At 42.3% G+C, this 22,529-nt stretch overlaps 1 protein-coding gene across 1 annotated transcript in view; it reads right to left on the reverse strand.

The window, feature by feature from the left end:
• The window catches only part of LOC145391972 (mitogen-activated protein kinase kinase kinase 4-like), a 503,013-nt gene that overhangs the window by 338,264 nt on the left and 142,220 nt on the right, over positions 1–22,529 (reverse strand). Inside the window, exon 10 of the mRNA XM_080266482.1 lies at positions 8,561–8,734. Within this exon, the coding sequence (XP_080122608.1) occupies positions 8,561–8,734 (174 nt within the window). The remainder of the gene's footprint in view (positions 1–8,560; positions 8,735–22,529) is intronic.

Below are 22,529 nucleotides of genomic sequence, written 5' to 3' on the forward strand. Positions count from 1 at the left end.
TCAGTACACTTTTCTGATTACTTATTACTTCAGCATCTATCACAATTTGCGTGTCTTTCTCACTGTGAATGCATTATCTTACACTTACTTGAAGATAGGTACAACCTTATTACGTACAGTCCTGGCACTTACAAGAAGGTATTTACAACTTGACTTCAATATATAGTTCTTACACTTACAAGAAAATATTTACAACTTACACTTACACGATATTATTTACAAAATGCCTTCACTATGTACAGCACAGGGTGAGGCACACAGGCAGAGTGAGGCAGAGCAAGTGTGAGGGAGGAAGCGAGTGAGTGTATGGCCTTGACAGCCAGGGGGATGGTAGAGGAACAGTTATCTTACATGCCTGCCAATTTTTACGTGCGAATCTTGAAAAATGTGGTCACAGTGAAGTTTTTTATTTAAAACCGTTTTAAAACGGCACTGGCACTGGCCGCGGAATTATGTCAGACTGTTTAACGTCACTGGCATGCAGCGGGTTAACCTCCTCATCCCACCATGCCATACCTTTCTTCTTTATTGTTACTCTTGCCTCACCATACACCGCTTTAGCATTCCTAACCATGCAATCCCTATAAGCATTCCACTGGCTATCCAGATCCATTTCACTCCAATTCACTGATTCTAACTCCTCCTCTACTTTGGTCCTGTAATCATCTGCCATTTCTTTGATCCTCAGATTCTAAACTTTCAGTCTTTCTCCCTGACTGCTCCCCTCTCTCCTGATCCACCTCACTCCTCTCAGTTGATCTTGCATACCACAATCATATGATCTCACAGACCTCCGCATCGTCCTCTCATGGCCCTCGTATCAGCAACCATTCCCAATATCGACTTCTCTACGAGCAAGTAATCAATCAAGCTTCTTTCTACACGATCCCTGTTCCCTCTATACCATGTATAAATATATATATATATATATACCTGTATATGTATATATATACAGCAAGCTCGCCCCCAATGCGTGGGTTTTGTTCCTAACGTGGCGCGTTCGGCGTGAAACCGCATAAGTTTTAACTACTCCTTATTTTGCTCCCTAGATCTCCTAAACGTGATCTTTTGCTGTTATCTGCCATTGGTAATCAATTTGAAGCACTTTAAGTGGTTAGAAGGTTTATTTAATGTTATAACTTACAAATACAGTACTGCACAGCAAAACTTCAACATACAAATACCTAAACACAAGGCAACATTCCGATGCCAAAACCAATTGGCGTCGGAATGTTGTTTTGTGTTTACGTATTTGTATGATGAAGTTTTGCTGTTCAGTACTGTATTTGTAAGTTATAACATTAAATAAACCTTCTAACCACTTAAAGTGCTTCATATTGATTAATATGGCAGATAACAGAAAAATACCACGTTTAGGGAGTCTAGGGAGCAAAATGGTTTCAGGACTATTCGCTGTCAAGCGAGTTCGCCATCACAACAATAACAAGACAACATAGACTTTGATGGATCCCCTTGAAATATAGTTATTAAAGTATTGATTAATTAATAAGTATATTTATAAAAGTATTGATTAATTAATATATTTCTAGAATGACGGGGAATCATACAGGGTGCGAATTGTCCTGATGGGAAATCGTTCATGTTTTGACAGGGAATTGACATGATGGCGAATTGTCTTGGAACCCACCGATCGTGTGTAATCTATAACTGTTTACATGGCTTTATTTAATGCTTTAACTTTCTTTAAGTGCTTTAACTTACAAGTGCATACCAGAATAGTAAATATTTAACTTACAAATACAGTACTGTGGAAAAGCAGTACAGCAAATATTTAACAAACAAATAAAAAAGGTAATATTCTGACGCCTATCAGAGAACTGGTTATAAGACTTTATTTCTTGCTTGAACGTTATTTAATAATACTTTAACTTGCACATAAATTTATCAGAACAGTACTGTAAATATTTAACTTACAAATACAGCACTGAGGAAAAGCAGTACAGCGAAACACATCACATGATCAAAACAAACCGTGTGTGCTGAGCTGATGTTCGAGGATTTGGCCTATCAAAGGCCTCTCTTGCGTAAATATATAGTTTCCGTAATGGTTCTTTAATCTTACGTTATCTTATACATATCCCAGCACTAACTGTGTATAATTGCGAGCGTGTTCGGCAAGAACGTGTTCCGGGCGAGTTTACTGTATATATATATATATATATATATATATATATATATACCGTGTATATATATATTTATATATATATATATATACTGTGTATCTATCTATCTATATATATATATATATATATATATATATACATACAGTAATCCCTCCACTATCTGATGTAATAGAGCCAAAGGCATGTCCGGGAATTGGTTTTGTCCGGATATTGGGCCCCTGCCTCCTGGACTGGTACTTATGGACCCTATCCCAGCCTAACTTTGAAAGCCACCTACATAACTCCCTACCAGACATGCACAGCACCTATTTAAGACCCTATGCACACAAATAAGGGACAGAAACCAAGAAATAAATGAAAAGAAACCAGAGAATGAGGAATCAGAAGAGAGTATGGAAAATATTTAGCAGTGTACAGGGTACTTACAGCACATCTGTGGCTGCCTCCTCTAAGGCTTTTAGCAGTGTACAGGGTACTTACAGCACATCTGTGGCTGCCTCCTCTAAGGCTCTGGCAATAGTGAAAATGCTCTTGAAGCACATACAGTAACCCAGTGTTGTGCTACACTTAATTCTTTGCACTATGAGTTGTAATTGTTTAACACTGCACATTCTGTTCTTAACTGTATCACGCCAGTTGCAACACACCAGTCTTGCACTCTGCACTTAATCCTTCGCACTCTGAATTCTAATTTCTTAACACTGCACAACACTGTAAATACCATGAGGTATTGCAGTTTATTCACTGTTTATTCACAAAAACGAGCACGTGCAGCATCCACTGCAATGAGCATCTAGCCTACTCACGATGGTAGTTAGGTGGTAACTGGGGAGGGGGCAGGAACAGCAGGGGGCCAGCGGCCATGCGCAAACACAGCTGTTTGGTGCTGTGCACCAGTTTCAAATTACCAGTGGGGAAAAAATTTTTGTTTTTTTTTTGGATTTTTTTCGTTTTTTGGCCATTTTGGGGTTCCGTATGCCCAGGCCCAAAATGTCTGGAAATTAGGGGGTCCGAGAATTGGGTGTCTGGTTATTACAGGGATTACTGTATATATATATCTATCTATCTATCTATTGCCAGACGCCTCAATCCCGTTTGGGGTGGCCACAAACAAATCGCCTCCAAGTCGACCTGTCCCCCGCCATTTCACTCCCCTGCTCCCAACTCACACCCCCCTCTCTCATATACCTCTCCACCCCATCTCTCCATCTCATCCTCGGCCTCCCCCTCCCTCTTCCCCCCTCCACCTCACTCACATACACTCTCTTCGTCAGTCTTTCACCCTCCATCCTCTCCACATGGCCAAACCACCTCAGTGTGTTCCTCATAATGCTTCCTATCACATCCACATCAACACCACAACGCTCCTTTATATCCTCATTCGTCAGCCTGTCTCTCCATGTGACTCCACAGGCTCCTCTTAAATAACTCATTTCCACGGCTCTCACTCTTGACTTGTGTCCTTCCAACAACGTCCAAGCTTCACTTCCATACGTTAGAGTTGGTATCACAATACTGTCATGTAGTAACTTTTTCACTTCCATGCTCACTTCCCTGTTTCTTATCACTGCTTTCAAAGAACCAGCAACCTTTCTTCCCTGCTGTACCCTTTCAAGCACTTCACCCTCCAAACCTCCATCCTTACTCATCACACTACCCAAGTACTTAAACGTACTCACATTTTCCAATTCCTCACCATCCAACCTCGCTGTACCTTCACTGACTTCACCTCTCTCAAAGACCATCACTTTACTCTTCCCTACATTCACCTTTAGATTCCGTTTCCTACATACTCTCTCAAACTCATCCACCAAGCCTTGCAGCTCTCCTTCGTCTTCACTCAACAACACGGTATCATCTGCAAACAACAGTACAGGGAGTTTCCAAACACTATCCTCTCTCACCAGGGCCACTCCAACATCCACTACCCTACCTTGTACCTCTTTTATTACCCCATCCATGTACAGATTGAACAACCATGGAGACATGACACATCCCTGTTTCAACCCAACTTTCAAAGAGAAAAATTCACTTAGTTCACCATCCACACGCACTGCAGCCTTCGCACCATCGTACATACTCTTCACAGCATTCAACAACTTCCCATCTATTCCATATATTCTTAACACTTTCCACAATCCTAGTCTATCCACCCTGTCATATGCTTTCTCCATATCCATGAAAGCCGCATACAACTTCTTTCCCTTCTCTAGAAACTTTTCCACTAAAGATCTGAGAATGAATATCTGATCTACACAACCTCTTCCCTTCCTAAAGCCTCCCTGTTCTTCTCCAACTAATTTCTCTGTTCTTTCTCTAACTCTGTCAATAAGTATCCTACCATACACTTTTCCTATTATACTAAGAAGACAAATGCCCCTATGATTACCACACACTTCTTTTTCCCCTTTTCCTTTGTACAAGGGAATAATTATACCTGACTTCCAATCCTCCGGGACTCTACCTTCCTCCCAGGCCAATCTGCACATCTTCCACATCCATTCTACTACTCTCTCTCCCCCATGCTTCAACATTTCACCACACACTCCATCAATTCCTGGGGCTTTCCCTGGTTTAACTTTCTTCATTGCTTCCACAACTTCTATCCTACTGATTTCTTCCTGTCTTCTCACCTCCCTCCTTCTCCCAGCCATTCCCCAGCCACTTATACTTGCATTACTTCCATCCTCCACGTTCAACAATTCCTTAAAGTGTTCTCTCCATCTGCTCACTTTTTCTCCCTTCTCCACTAGTAATCTACCATTTTTATCTTTCACTCCCCTGCTAACTTCAGTTCCACCCTGTCTTACTCTTTTCACCTCTTTCCAGAACATTTTCTTACAGTCCCTCCACTTTACACTCAAATTCCTTCCAAATTCCTCATCCACTCTCTTCTTACTCTCTCTTACTAATCTTTTCACCTCTCTCTTCCTTTCTACATATAACTCTCTCTTCCGCCTCTCAACTTCTTCCACGTCCCTATTTCTCATCCATTCATTGTATGCTTTCTTCTTTTGTGCCACAGCCCGTTTCACCTCTTCAGTCCACCACGCTGTTCCTTGCACCCCCCTCCGTCTTCTCTTCCTTCCACACACCACATCACATGCTGCACATATTTCTTCTGTAAATATTCTACACACACCTTCCACGTGCCCCATCTGCTCCAATTCATATTTGCCCAATCGTTCCTCCACTTCTCTCTTATACTCTGCCTTTTTCTCATCCTCTTGTAACCTTTCCACTCTCCTTGCAACTACTCCTTCCTATATATATATATATATATATACATACACACACACACATATACACTACAGTGGGGCACCAATTTTCGCGCCTAATTGGGTCCAAAAATAATGCGCGAAAGTGGAATTAATGAAAATTGGGGCAGTGTCTTTATGGCAAAAAGGCTAATTGGTTCCCGGTTATCCTAAAGTAACATCAGATTTTCATTTTCACTTGCAATACAGTACATCAAATCACTATTGTACATTGCATTGTGAGATCTATCTATCTATCTATCTATTGCCAGACGCCTCAATCCCGTTTGGGGTGGCCACAAACAAATCGCCTCCAAGTCGCCCTGTCCCCCGCCATTTCACTGCCCTGCTCCCAACTCACACCCCCCTCTCTCATATACCTCTCCACCCCATCCCTCCATCTCATCCTCGGCCTCCCCCTCCCTCTTCCCCCCTCCACCTCACTCACATACACTCTCTTCGTCAGTCTTTCACCCTCCATCCTCTCCAGGTTGAGGTGTTTAATGGATGTTGGGGGTAAGTATCCGAGGCGCGTGGCAGGCTTATTTAGCCACGCCAGACGTATTGGCGCCACCTCTTGCTGCCTCGCTACCACCATGCTGTTTCCTCATACTACGCACTGTCGATTCTGGGATGTTAAATATACGGCAGATTTCACTGTTTTTTGCGCCCTTGTCCATGTGCTCAACTATCTTCCTTTTCATTTCATTATTATACTGCCGTTTCTTCACTCCAACACGATACTCTCTTTTAGCCTTGGCCTTTCCTCCCGACTTTGAATGTCCCGGCCACTTTTTATCACCACCACTGCCTCCCGGCTCTCCCCCCACACCACCAGGCCCTTTCCCCACACTACCAGGTATAGTAGAGCCCATTGAACCGTGAGAATCCAACACAATGGAGCTAGCAAGCTCGTACACAATGGCGGGAATGGGTGGACAGAGTGTTGACATGACGTCATTCAAGATGGCGGTGGGTTGCAGGCAGGCGGTGCAGGAAATTCAAAGTTCAAAATATTGTCCCAAACCCAAAATTTGTGCGCGAAAATCGATTTTTTTCAAGCGAAAGTGGAAGTTAGGGAATATTTGGTGCATGCCGCGAAAGTGGATTCCGCGAATCCTGCTGTAGCGAAAGTTGGTGCACTACTGTATATATACAGTAAACCCTCAATATAACGAACTAATTGGGGGGAAGGGTGGGTCGCTATGTGCAAAAGGTCCTTATACAAGGGGTCGGTATTTTCGGGGGATTACCGAACTCAGTTTGCTATATAAGGGGAATTGTTTGGTCCTATGTGCTTAATCATATCCTAACACTATGAAGTTTTACATAGAGTATTTGATGTTTTATGAAGTTGAACATGTAAATACAATGCTTATAATAAGAATACAGTATAATGTAGTACTGTACTGTTACAGTACGCTTACTGTGCCAGGAAGGGATGCTACTGAAGTAAACTTGATGTGCCAGGAAGGGATGCTGCTGTCACCGTGGGCTGATTCCCAAACTTCCCCCTCATTTGGTGACCTTTGTTCACAAAATCCGGGGAAAGTTCGGGCACAATTTGACCGTTCGTTATATCCGAAATTCGCAATACCGGGGTTCATTATATCGAGGGTTTACTGTATATATATATATATATATAAAGACAAATAAGTATAAGCACCAGCGAATATCTCTGACACTGCCCTTGCTGGCAGTCAGTGAGAACATTATGAAATGAAAGATGTCGAAAAATCCTCCTACTGAGGATACCAGTATATTCAGACTTTAGAAGAAAAAGATATTAGTGCAAACAGGCAATATTCTAAGAACTGGGAACAACTGCCCTTCTTTTGGACAGAATAAGAGCAAACTTCCAACTAGAAGGAAACATACAAGATGACAAACTCAGGCAAAAAAAGTCTGCCAAGGCACCACATGCCTTATCAATAATAATCCCTCTATTATCCGGATGTCCATTACCCGGACAATCCATTACCCGAACACCGTGATCTGACAGTCTGAAACCATTATTTGTACATTATTCCATTATATCTGGACAAAGTGCATGCGTCGGGTGGAATTATGGCTGTGCAAACATTTTTGCCCGGACAGGCAGGAATAGCCCAGTGGTGCTGTCCTATCTGGCTGGGTACTTCACCCAGCGTCCGCTAGAGACTCCCCTCGGTTGTTCTCAGTTCCCACACAGCAACAGTGTAGTGAACAGCTCATCTCAGACAGCTGTTATGGCGGCGCATGTGGTGGCTTTTGTGGTTGTTCCTTACCTCTTCAGGCCTTGCTATTCCTTGTATGTCTCTTCCTAGAGTGTGTGATGATGGGCCACTCCACCAGGGAAAAGAAAGGGGTAGTGCTGACTCTGGAGAAGCAGGAGGTCCTGGGTAAGGTTAATGCAGGATGGCCGAATCGTGAGAGTTGACGTTGATTTTATTCTAGCTCACTGTAATGTACCATTACTTTATTCTATTTTACAATGGTTTTATTTCATTTTACTGTTATATTTTGTGTGCCCACTGCAATTTTCTTGTGTTGCCATTTTTTCATGTTTTTTTTTTTCATGTCAGTGAAGGGCATGGCCCTGTAGTGGTGACTGCTTGTCTCTGGATGATGGGTCTATTTGATCACATATAGTGTTGGCAACAGGAACAAGCATTGTATGATGCACTGTAGTGGCCTTTTACACTGGCTTTCAAAGTTAGACTATGTACGATGGGGGTTCAGGAGAAAAGTCCAGTATCTGGACGGAGCCATTACCTGGACATGACTTTGGCTCTATTACGTCGGATAACTGAGGGATTGCTGTAATGATGCCACAGAGGGAAGAGAGTATTTCATCCGAAGGAATTTTAATGACAGGTATGAGAACGTCAGAGGGAGGAGATGGAAAAATTGCATGCCTACGTTGTTTTGTTTTGTTTTGTTTCATTTATAAATGCTCCAACGTACTTTCATGCATCAGCCTTGGTCACCTAATGGCGGCTCTCCATGCTGCATGATCTCTGATCTCTGGCAGCCTTATTAAAAATATATATATATATATATATATATATATTTTTTAAGAAAGCTATATGGCATAAATTGCATAAATTTATACATTACCTATTTATGTTGTATGTGGATGTATATTAAGAAGTACATGCACAGTATACCAATCCTTGCCTCCAACATCCTTTTAATATTGCCATCAAGCTCTTCTATTGCCTGATTCTGCCTCGCTTCTAAGTTTTCTTGTAGTTTGAGTGAAAGGTGGACGAAGACCGCCTGGCAGGCGCGTAGAAACTTCTGACGAACCAACACTGCAAACTTCACTCCTTCCTTGTATTCTCTCATAAGCTGAAATTGAAGAAAGGAATACTTAGAATTATAATACCACCTTGCTGCAATCACCATCCTATGGACAGGGTTAGGTAAAATTCAAAAACAAGAAATGGGGCATCATAAAAGTGGGATAATTATCAACTTCATACTTGGTGAAACAGGCAACACAATCACTCACACATCATTCAGACTCCCTGAAACTTGATTCTACCCCACAAGCTTAAAATGTGTGTGTGTGTGTGTGTGTGTGTGTGTGTGTGTGTGTGTGTGTGTGTGTGTTAAGTTAAATGTAATAAAGCAGAACAAAGAAAAGTCGAGAGACAATACTCTTGTTGACTTTGTAACACTTGTAGGATACAGATATTAATACTGAGTATACATTATACAGAATTTCATCTTAGTTTCATCATACACATTCAGGAAGAAAAGTACAGTGGAATCTCCAAAATCGCAATATCCTAAACTGCAGTTTCATAGTACTCAGCAACATCATGCAACTGTTTGCAATATCAGTGACTCGCAGAAATTACCGGTATGTGAAATCCGTGAATGCAGTCTCAAAAGTGACGCTTTTATGATGCCTCGTGTAATACGCATCACCATTGCCTCAAGGTCATGCATCTAGCCGGGGGGACACCAATTGTGGTCAAGCATGGGAACTACTAAACCAATCATATTCATGCACAGTACTTGCTGTAAGCCATTCACAACGTTCCTCCCCCACGCCAAGCATGAAGGACACACTTGACACCCTGGTATTGTCTCCTCTCTGTTGTTGGCGTGTGGTTCCGGTGTGGTTTCTTACAAGGATTTTTTTTTTTCCCTGTGCTTCCTCCACCTGCCCAGTGTTATCATAGCTGATCATAGCCCTCCTAAGCCTACAACTTCTTCAAGGAAGGAGAAGCCAACATAACTTACACCCAAAAGTTAAATGTAATAAGAAGGATTGACGGTGGTGAGAAGAAAGCTAAAGTTGCCCACCATTACGGGCTCAATGAGGTAATTCTTTATCAAACGGGTGCAACGATTCCACTGATATTATAACAACTCAATCTCAAGTTAAGTACATATGCAACACAGATAGTTATCTGTTGAATTGTAATTGCAAGAGGTGAGTGGACAAAAACAAAATATACCTACTTTGGGGTATTTAACATTATTCTGGGCAGATGATATGCTGATGTGTCATTTGTTGGCCAACTGATTCTGGGCCAGTGACGTGGCAGCACGTCACTTCTTTTATTTCGTTATTTTCCAACCCAGAGAGCTGAAATTTTTATGATATATGCCTTATTTCATATATTTTGATATCATGTCATGCTTTAGTAAATAAACACAAATCATGGGTGTGTAATTATGTATTATTTTTTATGCATTTTTTTTTTTTTTGTCAAATACTGTATTATCACACAGACCTGAAAATTTCATAGGAAGTGTGAAATCTGTTGTATCTGTCAATGTATCATCAAATATTAAATAAATAATTTCTTTTTATGAGTAAATGCCCTTCTTATTTTTTTATGCATTTGCAATACACTACAGTACTGTATTCTTTTCAACTCGCATGTTTCTCAGTTATTCATGGTCAAAATTGGATGAAATTCTCATATTATATGCAAAATATATATCTATATCTATCTATCTATACACACAAACACACACACATATATATATTATACACTCAATCCTCGTAAACTGCGGCAATTTGGGTCTTGACCACTGCCGCGGTTTACAAAATCCGCGGTTTATAAATAATAACTCTTATGTGGATAATTAATTAGGGTCTGGACTTTGGCCAACCACACCCCACAGCACCCTACCTACACCTATCTAGGCACCATCAAACACAAACATACAAATTTAGGAATATTCAGTGCATGTATTTAATAGAAATAGGCAAGGTTAAGGGATCTCACTTTAATCCTATGACGATATTGCTTAAGTGAATGAAGTGGGGTGGTGTTGGGAAGAACTTAGAACCTCTCAGCATGAGGTGGGGGTGCTCCCTCATGCTGTTCTCCCTTCTCCAGCTCCTCATCCTCCCTCAGGAAACCCTCAAAGTCTGCCTCAGAGATGACTGATGCTTGATGATGATGGTTGTTCGGTCGCGGTTATCAAATTGAATGCCGTGGTTTACGATTCTCCTTGGAAAAGGTCCACTTCGGTGCCCAGATCCGCAATATTCGTGACTTAACAGCAGTTTAAGGGTGCCGGCAGTCTGACAGCCACTTTGCCGTGGATTACGAATCCGTGGTTTACAAACACGCGGTTATGAGGATTGAGTGTATATATATATATATATATACCTGTATACATATATACTGTATATATATATATACAGGTAATCCCTTAATTCACGCGAACTTTTTTCACGCGATTTCGGTTATCCACGAATTTTTCGTACAATAATTAAAACATAAAATTATAGTATTCAAATAAGTAATTTCAATATACAAGAGAAATAAATAAAATATAAAAAATGCCTACCTGCTGCCCGTGTGCATACATATATGTATGTGTGTGTGGGAGGTCGGTCTACCACGCACCACACAGTCAGTTTGAATCCGACAGTCGAATCATGCGTGACTCAAGAATCGTTATTTGTGGCTTATTTTTCTGCCTTCCAGTGATTGCTTGCCTTGTCTGCCAACATGGGGCCTAAGCATAGTGCTAGTGATGCATGTGATAACACACCAAAGCAGGCTGGTAAAGTGGTGTCACTGACAAAGTTAAAGTGTTGGACAAACTTCAGGGAGGAATGTCGGCAACAATTCTCCGTCAGGACGATTCCCCGTCATTTATTTACATACCAGTTTATTTAGCAAGTACAGTACACTAGTTTTTTACTTATATGAGTTATAAAATCCCCCTGAAAATTAGTTATTAAAGTATTAATTAATCAATAATAAGTATATTAATAGAATGATGAGGAATTGTCCATGTTTTGATGGTGAATTGACTTGATGGTGAATTGTCTCAGAACCATATGTTTGGGGTGAGTCAACTGTTCATACAATAAAGAAGGAGAACGTAGCATACGGGAGACAGTGAGGGCTAGTGCACTAGACTGTGCCAAAGTGTCTCCACCTACGCCTGTGAATTGTCTTGGAACCGCATGTTTGGGGTGAATGAGTCAACTGTTCATACAATAAAGAAGACAGAATGTAGCATACGGGAGGCAGTGAGGGCTAGTGCACCAGACTGCTGAAGTGTCTTCACCTACGCCTGTGCTTGTCAGGTTTCAGTTTTAAATTTCTTACATTTTTGTTGTTTTTAATACATTATGCTAGTTTATAAGGTGAATGTAGTGCACAAACAGTATTATTCAGATGTAATATACTTATAGACATGCGTAATTATGCACACACAAGGGCAGAACATATACGCAAATTTACCACATACGTGAAGGGTCTGGGAACCTAACCCTCGCGTGAATTAAGGGCTTACCTGTATATATATATATGTACAGTATACAGGTAGGTCCCGTTATACAACCACTCAATATACAAGAAACTGATGATGCAACCTGGGTAAATTAGGGACTAGGGTAAAACCTCGATTTAACAGCACCCTAGGGGGCCCTGAGCATGCCGAAAAAAAAAAAGAAATTCCGTTAGATTGGGGCTTACACCTCTCAATACCCCCAGAACTCACACAAACATATTTTAACACATTTTTAAGCATATAAACATGTGCAGACATACAAAATCAAGGTGTGGTGTTGTAGTAAAGTACTGTACAGTAATCCAGGTAAGTACAGTACAGCGGAGTCTTCATACAACACAAGATAGGATATGCAGAACCATGTGCAAAATCGATTTCGTGCTAAAACAAGGCATATATTTACATGTAAAATAGGGGGTTAGGTTAGGAAAAGGGGAAAAAGAAGTGTGTGGTAATCATAGGGGCATCTGTCTTCTTAGTGTAATAGGAAAAGTGTATGGTAGGATACTTATTGACAGAGTTAGGGAAAGAACAGGGGAATTAGTTGGAGAAGAACAGGGAGGTTTTAGGAAGGGAAGAGGTTGTGTAGGATTTTTTTTTTTTTTTTTTTGTTTTTAATGCGAGGAAGAAGGAACCAAAGGCCATGAGCCTGCAGTAACAGTTCCCTCCAAGAGAAAAACAAAATACAATAGAGAGCCAAATTAAAGATCCGATCATTTTGAGATGCCTGGACACACTGCGTTTGAAAGACTGGAGATCATAGGCAGCAGGAAATACAGACAGAGGGAGACAGTTCCAGAGCTGACCTGTTGCATAAATGAAAGACTGGGAGTAACGGTTAACTCTTGCATTAGAGAGTTGGACAGAAAATGGATGAGAGTCTGCTGCCAGACGGGTGCTACGCGCCCGTCGTAGAGGTGGAGGAATGCAAGCAGACAGTTCAGAGGAGCAGTGACCATTAAAGCAGCGATAGAAAAGAGACAAAGATGCAACAGTGCGGCAAAGAGACAGAGGTTGAAGGGAGTCAGTAAGAGGAGGAGAGTTAATGAGACGAAAAGCCTTTGACTCCACCCTATTGAGAAGAGCTGTATGTGGGGAGCCTCCCCACACATGAGAGTTGTACTCCACACAGGGGCGGATAAAACCCCTGTATAGAGTCAACAATTGTGCAGGGGTAAAGAAAGAGCGGAGTCGGCTTAGCACACCCAATCTCTTGGAAGCAGATTTTACAAGAGATGTAATATGATCTTTCCAAGATAAGTCCCAAGTAAATGAAACCCCAAGCATGTACAAGGATGATGCAGGATTAAGCTGAATATTATTAAACATTAGTGGGTATACCTGTGGAAGATTTTGTCGGGTTGATAGGTGTAAGAACTGAGTCTTAGATGCATTAAAGACAACCATATTATTTTTACCCCAGTCAGAGATACGAGCCAAGTCAGACATTAGGTGTGCCATAGCCTCATCCCTTGTTTGTTGAAGTAACTGTTGAGATGGGCGTTGCGGGAACCGAATGGAAAGGTGAAGGGTGGAGTCATCAGCGTATGAGTGGATAGGGTTAGATGTACAGCTCAGAAGATCATTGATGAATAAAAGGAAGAGAGTTGGTGATAGGACAGAGCCCTGAGGAACACCACTGTTGATAGATCTAGGAGAAGAACGATGGCCGTCTACAACAGCGGCTATAGAACGACCAGAAAGGAAGCTAGCAATGAAGGCACAGATAGAAGGATAGAAACCGTAGGAGGGCAGTTTGGAAATTAAAGATTTATGCCAGACTCGATCGAAAGCCTTTGAGATGTTAAGTGCAATGGCAAAGCTTTCGCCAAAGTCCCGAAAGGAGGATGACCAGGAGTCTGAAAGGTAGGTGAGAAGATCGCCAGTGGAGCGTCCCTGACGGAACCCATATTGACGATCGGAAAGAAGGTTGTGATAGGAAAGATGCCTTAAAATTTTTCTATTAAGAATTGACTCGAAAACTTTTGAGATACAGGATGTTAAAGCAATTGGACGATATTTGGAGGGTTGGGAATGGTCACCCTTCTTTGGGACTGGCTGAATGAGAGCAAACTTCCAGCAAGAAGGAAAGGTACAAGTTGACAGACAAAGGCGAAATAGTTTGCCTAGGCAGGGTGTTAGCACAGAGGCACAGTTCTTGAGAACAACAGGAGGGACCCCATCAGGCCCATATGCCTTGTTAGTACTGAGGCCAGTGATGGCAGAAAATACATCAACTGAAGAAATTTTAATGTCAGCCATGAGGAAGTCAGAGGCGGGAAGTGATGGAGGAACAGCACCGGAATCGTCTAAGGTGGAATTGGAGGAGAAAGTCTGTGCGAAGAGATCTGCTTTATCAGTAGAAGAAATAGCTACAGAACCATCAGAGTAGAAAAGAGGAGGGAAGGATGATGAGGTAAAGTTGTTAGAAAGATTTTTGGCAAGGTGCCAGAAGGAGCGGGAAGAATTCGAGTCAGAGAGTTGAGAGCATTTAGTATGGATGAAATTATTTTTAGTAGAGCGAAGAACAGACTTAGCACGATTCTGGGCAGAAACGTAAAGATGATGTGATTCAGGGGTGGGTTGGCTCCGGTACCTTTTGTAGGCCTTCTCCTTGTTGCGGACAGCATTAGAACAAGCGTGATTAAACCAAGGCTTACTTGCATTAGTCAAAGGATATGAGAAAGGAATGTATGCTTCCATGCCCGAGAGAATAACGTCCGTAATGCGCAAGGCACATTCAGATGGCTCACGGCCATGGAAGCAATAATCATTCCAGGGAAAATCAAAGAAGTACTGCCTGAGGGCCTCCCAGTCCGCGGCTCCAAAATGCCACAGACGACGTTTCCCTGGAGATTAGATATTCATTCTTTGATCTTTAGTGGAAAAGTTTCTAGAGAATGGAAAGAAGTTGTACGCGGCTTTCATCGATTTGGAGAAAGCATATGACAGGGTGGATAGACAAGGATTGTGGAAAGTGTTAAGAATATATGGAGTAGACGGGAAGTTGTTGAATGCTGTGAAGAGTATGTACGATGGTGCGAAGGCTGCAGTGCGTGTGGATGGTGAACTGAGTGAATTTTTCTCTTTAAAGGTTGGGTTGAAACAGGGATGTGTCATGTCTCCATGGTTGTTCAATCTGTACATAGATGGGGTAATAAAAGAGGTACAAGGTAGGGTAGTGGATGATGGAGTGGCCCTGGTGAGAGAGGGTAGTGTTTGGAAACTCCCTGTACTGTTGTTTGCAAATGATACTGTGTTGTTGAGTGAAGACGAAGGGGAGCTGCAAGGCTTGGTGGATGAGTTTGGGAGAGTGTGTAAGAAACGGAATCTAAAGGTGAATGTAGGGAAGAGTAAAGTGATGGTCTTTGAGAGAGGTGAAGTCAGTGAATGTACAGCGAGATTGGATGGTGAGGAATTGGAAAATGTGAGTACGTTTAAGTACTTCGGCAGTGTGATGAGTAAGGATGGAGGTTTGGAGTGTGAAGTGCTTGAAAGGGTGCAGCAGGGAAGAAAGGTTGCTGGTTCCTTGAAAGCAGTGATAAGAAGCTGGGAAGTGAGCATGGAAGTGAAAAAGTTACTACATGACAGTATTGTGATACCAACTCTAACGTATGGTAGTGAAGCTTGGAGGTTGCTGGAAGGACACAAGTCAAGAGTGAGAGCAGTGGAAATGAGTTATTTAAGAGGAGCCTGCAGAGTCACATGGAGAGACAGGCTGACAAATGAGGATATAAAGGAGCGTTGTGGTGTGGATGTGGATGTGATAGGAAGCGTTAGGAGGAACACACTGAGGGGGTTTGGCCATGTGGAGATGATGGAGGGCAAAAGACTGATGAAAAGAGTGTATGTGAGTGAGGTGGAGGGGGGAAGAGGGAGGGGGAGGCCGAGGATGAGATGGAGGGATGGGGTGGAGAGGTATATGAGAGAGGGGGGGGGTGAGTTGGAAGCTGGGCAGTGAAATGGTGGAGGACAGAGCGACCTGGAGGTGATTTGTTTGTGGCCACCCCGAACGGGATTGAGGCGTCTGGCAATAGATAGATAGATAGGTTCTAGGAGCCTCATATTTTTCGTTAAAAATATATTTAAAGATAGATTATTAGAAATACGTCTGCATTAAGACATCGAAGACAGTGTGTTTACATATGACCTCACCGACTGGACACATCAATGCATGCCTACTGCATTCTAACCTAACCTAACTGATTAGTTTTGCCACCTAATACTCTCCATAAAAATTTTAATCACCAAGGATTGCCACTAAACCTCTTGACAGTCCTCATTAGAAATCAAGCATAAACTTGACCTAAACAATATGTGAATAATGGCCGGTCAGCATCACGCATATTTCGTCGCGAATCACTTTTGGTACTAATAAAAAAAAATGCACAGTGAAACTTTTTGGAAGCCGTTAGTCATCAACAATAAAGGAAAAAAAAAAGAAAACTATAAAGAAGTTGTCAGCATGGAGTGTTTGCTTATCTCACTTCACAGATAAATATACACAAAGGCAGAAATCGTGAAAAATAAACAAGTCAGCCAAACAGTATAATTTGTATGACAGTATAATTCACAAGAACTGAACTCACATAATTTTCTTGCCTAACTGTTTAAGCCAACACATAGTGTCTTCACGTACCATAAGATCTGAATTTACTTGACCAAAGATCGTCAGTTTATAACAAAAAGATCGAGCACAACGTCTTCTTTTCTTCTTTTTTCACACTCACTACACTAAAGGCGAATACATGAATTTTACTGCTCCATCATTAACTTTTTTTTTTCCAACAAAGAAAACTATCCACGTCATAAACATCTCGACTCATTTTAACTGTCTAATTATTTGCATTTAAGATGCAACACTGCATGCCACTTCGTCCAACAATTTTACATTTTCATTTAGAATAAATGCTTTTCTTGTGTTCAAAGCACTTTCAGGGTGCTCAGGCATAACTAAAGTTAGTTTGGAACCACATGCTCAGTTCAGAGAGGAAACGAGAAGCAAGGAAATATGCAAATAAACTTCTCTTCACAGTGACCGTTCACACAACACTGAGGTAGGCAGCGGGCTGTGGCTGGTGGTATGGGGGTCACGTGGGTCGAGTCGGGTCGAGGAAGCCAATCAGTGACCGACAAAAGCATAACACACGAGTTGTACCTGGAAATCCAGCACCAAAACACCCATTACCCACAGTTTCTCTCACACAATTGAGTGGTATTACCATCCTATTATATAATTATGGGAGAAATTAAATGCTTGTGTTATTGTAAGATCGTCGTTTCGCTTGCTCTTAAATCACGACTCTACTGTACAGTAATCCAGGTAAGTTAGTTGGCAGGTTGGAGGAGAGTAGATGGCACTACGTAAATAAGTTCACTAAGTTATGAAGTCTATAACACTAGTTCTTATATCTAACCTTACATGCTATTTTTTTTCACTTTGGGGTCAGGCTAGGCAGGAGGAAGACTGGGTGAGCATAAACATACCCAGTTGGCGGGAAACTGCAAACAGACGATCGAGATGCACGCAGCGCCCGCCACATTTGAATTTCTTTCTTATTTTTACCCATTTTGGGGGAATTTTAAATTTTTTTTTTGCATAAATATTCCACGGGAATTTGTGCTGTTAGTTTGGGGTTGCCGTTAGAATGAATGCCATTAAATCGAGGTTTTACTGTATTTTTGATGTGAGATCTCGAAAATCCAATGATACGACATTCAGTCTCGGGCAAGGTGTGCGCATGCCAACTCACTCATCCCAGAAAATGCAGTCATCGCCATTTTCCCTCAACCTCGAAGAGAAATAGCGGTACTGTTCAGCTGCTGCATTGCCAGACGTACAATAATTATTGCAAAATGTGATATTTTAGCACACCTTGCTATATGCGATAATGCAATAACTTTTACAATTTCATAATCTGAAAAATAAATTGGGGATTGAAAAATTAATAAGTCTACTGTAAGACTAGTACAACAGTAGGACTTAGTAACTCTTACGATAACCAGTATGATGATCTGGTAGGTATGTAACAAACAAATTCAATAACGTTAATTAATTACTCCACATATAAATATATTCATTCCACAGTAATTATCGATTTATGTGAAGAAATGCCTTGTTTATGAGAGTGTTAATTTTGATCAAAAAGCGATAATTTTAATGTGCCGGGTACGATAATATGGGTTTGGGAATTTGGCAATGCTGCTCAGCTGGTGACCGCCAGGCCAGCTTCCAACCTCCAGCACAACATTAACACCAATAGATGAGTGTTATGTGTGTTTCGCATGTTTAATTAATGTGTAGTCATGTTACTTGCACACTATTTGCTCTTTCAGGTTGCTTTCTCGACAGTTCAGTAATACAGATGTGTTTGTTGCATTTGGTATCGTATATTTTAGCTTGAAAACTTTCCTGTGATAGGGTCCTTGAACCCAACCAATATTTTAGCTTTAGTTAAGTGTTTCGTTATATGAGAATTCATTATACGACTATGCCAAATGCAACCTAACTGCTCGTATCTTCAGGACCTCACTGTACATATATGCAGTATATATATATATATATATATATATATATATATATATATATATATATTATATAGATAGACAAATAGACAGATAGATACAGACATATATATATATATTATATATATATATATATATATTGCCAGACGCCTCAATCCCGTTCGAGGTGGCCACAAACAAATGACCTCCATGTTGCCATGTCCCCCGCCATTTCACTGCCCTGCTCCCAACTCACACCCCCCTCTCTCATATCCCTTTCCACCCTATCCCTCCATCTCATCCTCAGCCTCCCTCTCCCTATCCCCCCTTCCACCTCACTCACATACACTCTCTTCGTCTGTCTTTCACCCACCATCCTCACCATATGCCCAAACCACCTCAGTGTATTCCTCCTAACGCTTCCTATCACATCCACATCCACACCACAATGCTCCTTTATATCCTCATTTGTCAGCCTGTCTCTCCTTGTGATTCCACAGGCTCCTCTTAAATAACTCATTTCCACTGCTCTCACTCTTGACTTGTGTCCTTCCAGCAACCTCCAAGCTTCACTTCCATACATTATAGTATCACAATACTGTCATGTAGTAACTTTTTCATTTCCATGCTCACTTCCCTGTTTCTTATCACTGCTTTCAAGGAACCAGCAACCTTTCTTCCCTGCTGTACCCTTTCAAGCACTTCACCCTCCAAACCTCCATCCTTACTCATCACACTACCCAAGTACTTACAAGTACTTACATTTTTCCAATTCCTCACCATCCAACCTCGCTCTACATTCACTGACTTCACCTCTCTCAAAGACCATCATTTTACTCTTCCCTACATTCACCTTTAGATTCTGTTTCTTACACACTCCCAAACTCATCCACCAAGCCTTGCAGCTCCCTTTCGTCTTCACTCAACAACACGGTATCATCTGCAAACAACAGTACAGGGAGTTTCCAAACACTACCCTCTCTCACCAAGGCCACTCCAACATCCACTACCCTACCTTGTACCTCTTTTATTACCCCATCCACGTACAAACTGAATATATATATATATATATATATATATATATATATATATATATTATCCATTCACTTGATGCAGTGCTGCTCTTGGGTGTCTGCCCTTTCCTCTCCTCCATCCTTCTTTCCATCCATCCTCTTGTGTCTTTCTTTCCTTCATTCTTTCCTCTTTCTTCTGCCTGCAGGTGACTATACACTCCCTCTTGTGTCTTTTTTTCCTTCATTCTTTCCTCTTCCTTCTGCCTGTGGGTGACTCTACATTGAGTGACAAGCCAAATGGTTTCCTGTACACCAGGAAACCATTTACTATGCTGGGTGGTAACCATATAACCTAATTTTGGCTCCTGGTGGTTTAGTGGGTAATAAAAGTGCTCCAATCGGATTGAGCCGGTGAGGGTTTATATCCAAGGGTGGTTGGGGTTTATTGCTCCCATAATGCCACTCAGAGATGAGTGAGGCTGGTCACTCCCATCTTAAATGCCAGGACCAACTTTCCTAGCCCCAGGCTCCTACGCTCCTCATGGAGCAACGTAGGATTAGATGATGGATGGATGGATGGATATATATCCATCCATCCATTATCCAAGCCTATGTTCCCCAAGCAGCTTAGGAACCGGGGGCTAGGCTAGTTGGTCCTGACGTTTAAGATGAGAGTGACCAGCCTCACTCATCCCTGAGTGGCATTGGTGAGTAATAAACCCCAACCACCCCTTGGATATAAACTTACACAGGCTCAATCTGACGAGCACATTAATTACACACTAAACCACCAGGTGCCATTGGTTATATGGTTCACCCCCAGGGTAGTAAATGGTTTCCTGGTGTACAGGAAACCATTTGGCTTGTCACTCAGTGTAGAGTCACCCACAGGCAGAAGGAAGAGGTGAGAATGAAGGAAAGAAAGAAGAGGGAGTGTAAAGGCACCTGTTTTAATATATATATATATATATATATATATACAGTATATGTATATATGTATACAGTCATTGCCTATGGCGTAGACTTCTATGTCGCGGTTTTCTATGAAACAGGAAGGTGCCAGAACCAAAAAAAACGAACTATGCGCATAAAATACCTATGGTGCCGTAGTGTGGCAAGGTTGAAACGCGTGGGAAAATTCTCCTGGCAGCCAGAGAACGAACCTCAGCCCTCGCCTGCCAGTCAAGCACCACTCAGTGTGTAGCCAGAATGCCTCTTACCTGCTCACTCTCCCGTTTCCGTTGCCTATTGTTACGTGTTGTGCACAGAAATGGCGGACAGGAACCCTGCGAAACCTGCCACCCCTAGGAGCACTTTGAGTAAGATATGGCTGTTAAGGTTCGACAAGAAGTTGGATGTTATTAAACGGATTGAGAAAAGGGAAAAGTAGGCTAGTAAGGAGATCCTATAAAGTTAACGAATCTGGCATTCGTACCATTTACAAGAACAAGGATAAAATTCTGAAATGTGTTAAGGCTTACGGGACTGGGAGCATCGGTGGACATCTTAGGTGCAAGGACAAAGCTCTTCTGTGGGCAGAGAGATGCCTGCACATGTTTGTACTGCGGCAGAGGAGGAATGACATACCCGTCAACGGACCTATGCTTAGAGATAAGGCCAGGAAATTTCATAGTGTCGCCTGTTGCCACCTAGGCGTGAACCCATCCAAGTCATTCCAATCCAGCCCAGGATGGTTCCAGAGTTTTCTGAAGAGGAAGAACCTGAAGAACGTTCACCTCACTGGTGAACGTGCCTCAGCAAACACTGCTGCCGCCGCCAGGTTCCCTGCTCTCCTTCAAGATGAGGTCAAAGTGGAAGGTTACAGCTGCCCGACAATAATCAATATGGATGAGACTGGGATGCAGAGGAAACGTCTGCCGTCTACTACCTACATCTCGAAGCCGCAGAGGCAGGCAAGGGGAAGGATGGCTGACAAATCTCAATACATTGTTATTTTGTGCACCAATGCTGCCGGTAATTTTAAAATAGAGCCCTTCATCATTTACCAAGCTAATAAGCCCCAGGCCTTCAGAAACCTTAGTGATATGTCGAAGTCTGATGTTTACTGGGCGCAGCAGGCAAAGGCATGGGTGGCGTTGAACCTGGTGGTCGAGTGGTTTGATTTGTTCGTCAAGGATGCAAAGCAGCACTGTAAGAAGCACAGTGTCCCTTTCAAAGTGCTTCTCTTGCTGGACAATGCCCCATGTCACCCCAGCATCTGGCATCCCGCCACCCACAAGTGATAGTCGTCTTCTTCCCACCAAACACCACCTCTCTCCTGCAGCCCCTGGACCAGGAAATTATCGCCAACACCAAGCTCACGTACAGCCAGTGCATGTTCCACAAGTTCCTGGATGCAGTTACCAGCAATGCATCTCAAGTTCAGGAGCTGCAGGAGATTGGGAGGTCTGCTCCTACACCTGGCAGTGACGCTGAGGAAGATGCAGGTAGCGACGATGAAAGTGACGCTTTTCAGCCAGACCCCACCACACCAAGGGATGTGCAAAGAGTTGCGGAATTCTGGCGCCGGTACACTATTAAGGACTTCATCGACAGTCTCCTTAGGGCTTGGAATAAGGTAAGCCAGGCCACCATCACCCACACTTGGCACCTTTTCCTGCCTAACCTCCGTGCCTTGACATCTGTTGTGCTTGGCGGGCCACAGGACGTGGCACAACAACTGCAGGAGGTTGTGGATATTGCCCGTCAAGTTCCTGGTTATTTTGAGGTAACAGCAGACGACGTGATGGACGTGGTTAACTGTGGCACCGACTCTTTTCAAGCTGTGGTGGATGAAGTCATCGAGGGAGATACTCCAGTGGACAGTGGGAGTGACAGACAGGCTGACA

This window comes from Coenobita brevimanus, chromosome 20, assembly GCF_032717465.1.
Source record: "Coenobita brevimanus isolate Jiangsu-jjx chromosome 20, ASM3271746v2, whole genome shotgun sequence".
Classification (NCBI taxonomy): domain Eukaryota; kingdom Metazoa; phylum Arthropoda; class Malacostraca; order Decapoda; family Coenobitidae; genus Coenobita; species Coenobita brevimanus.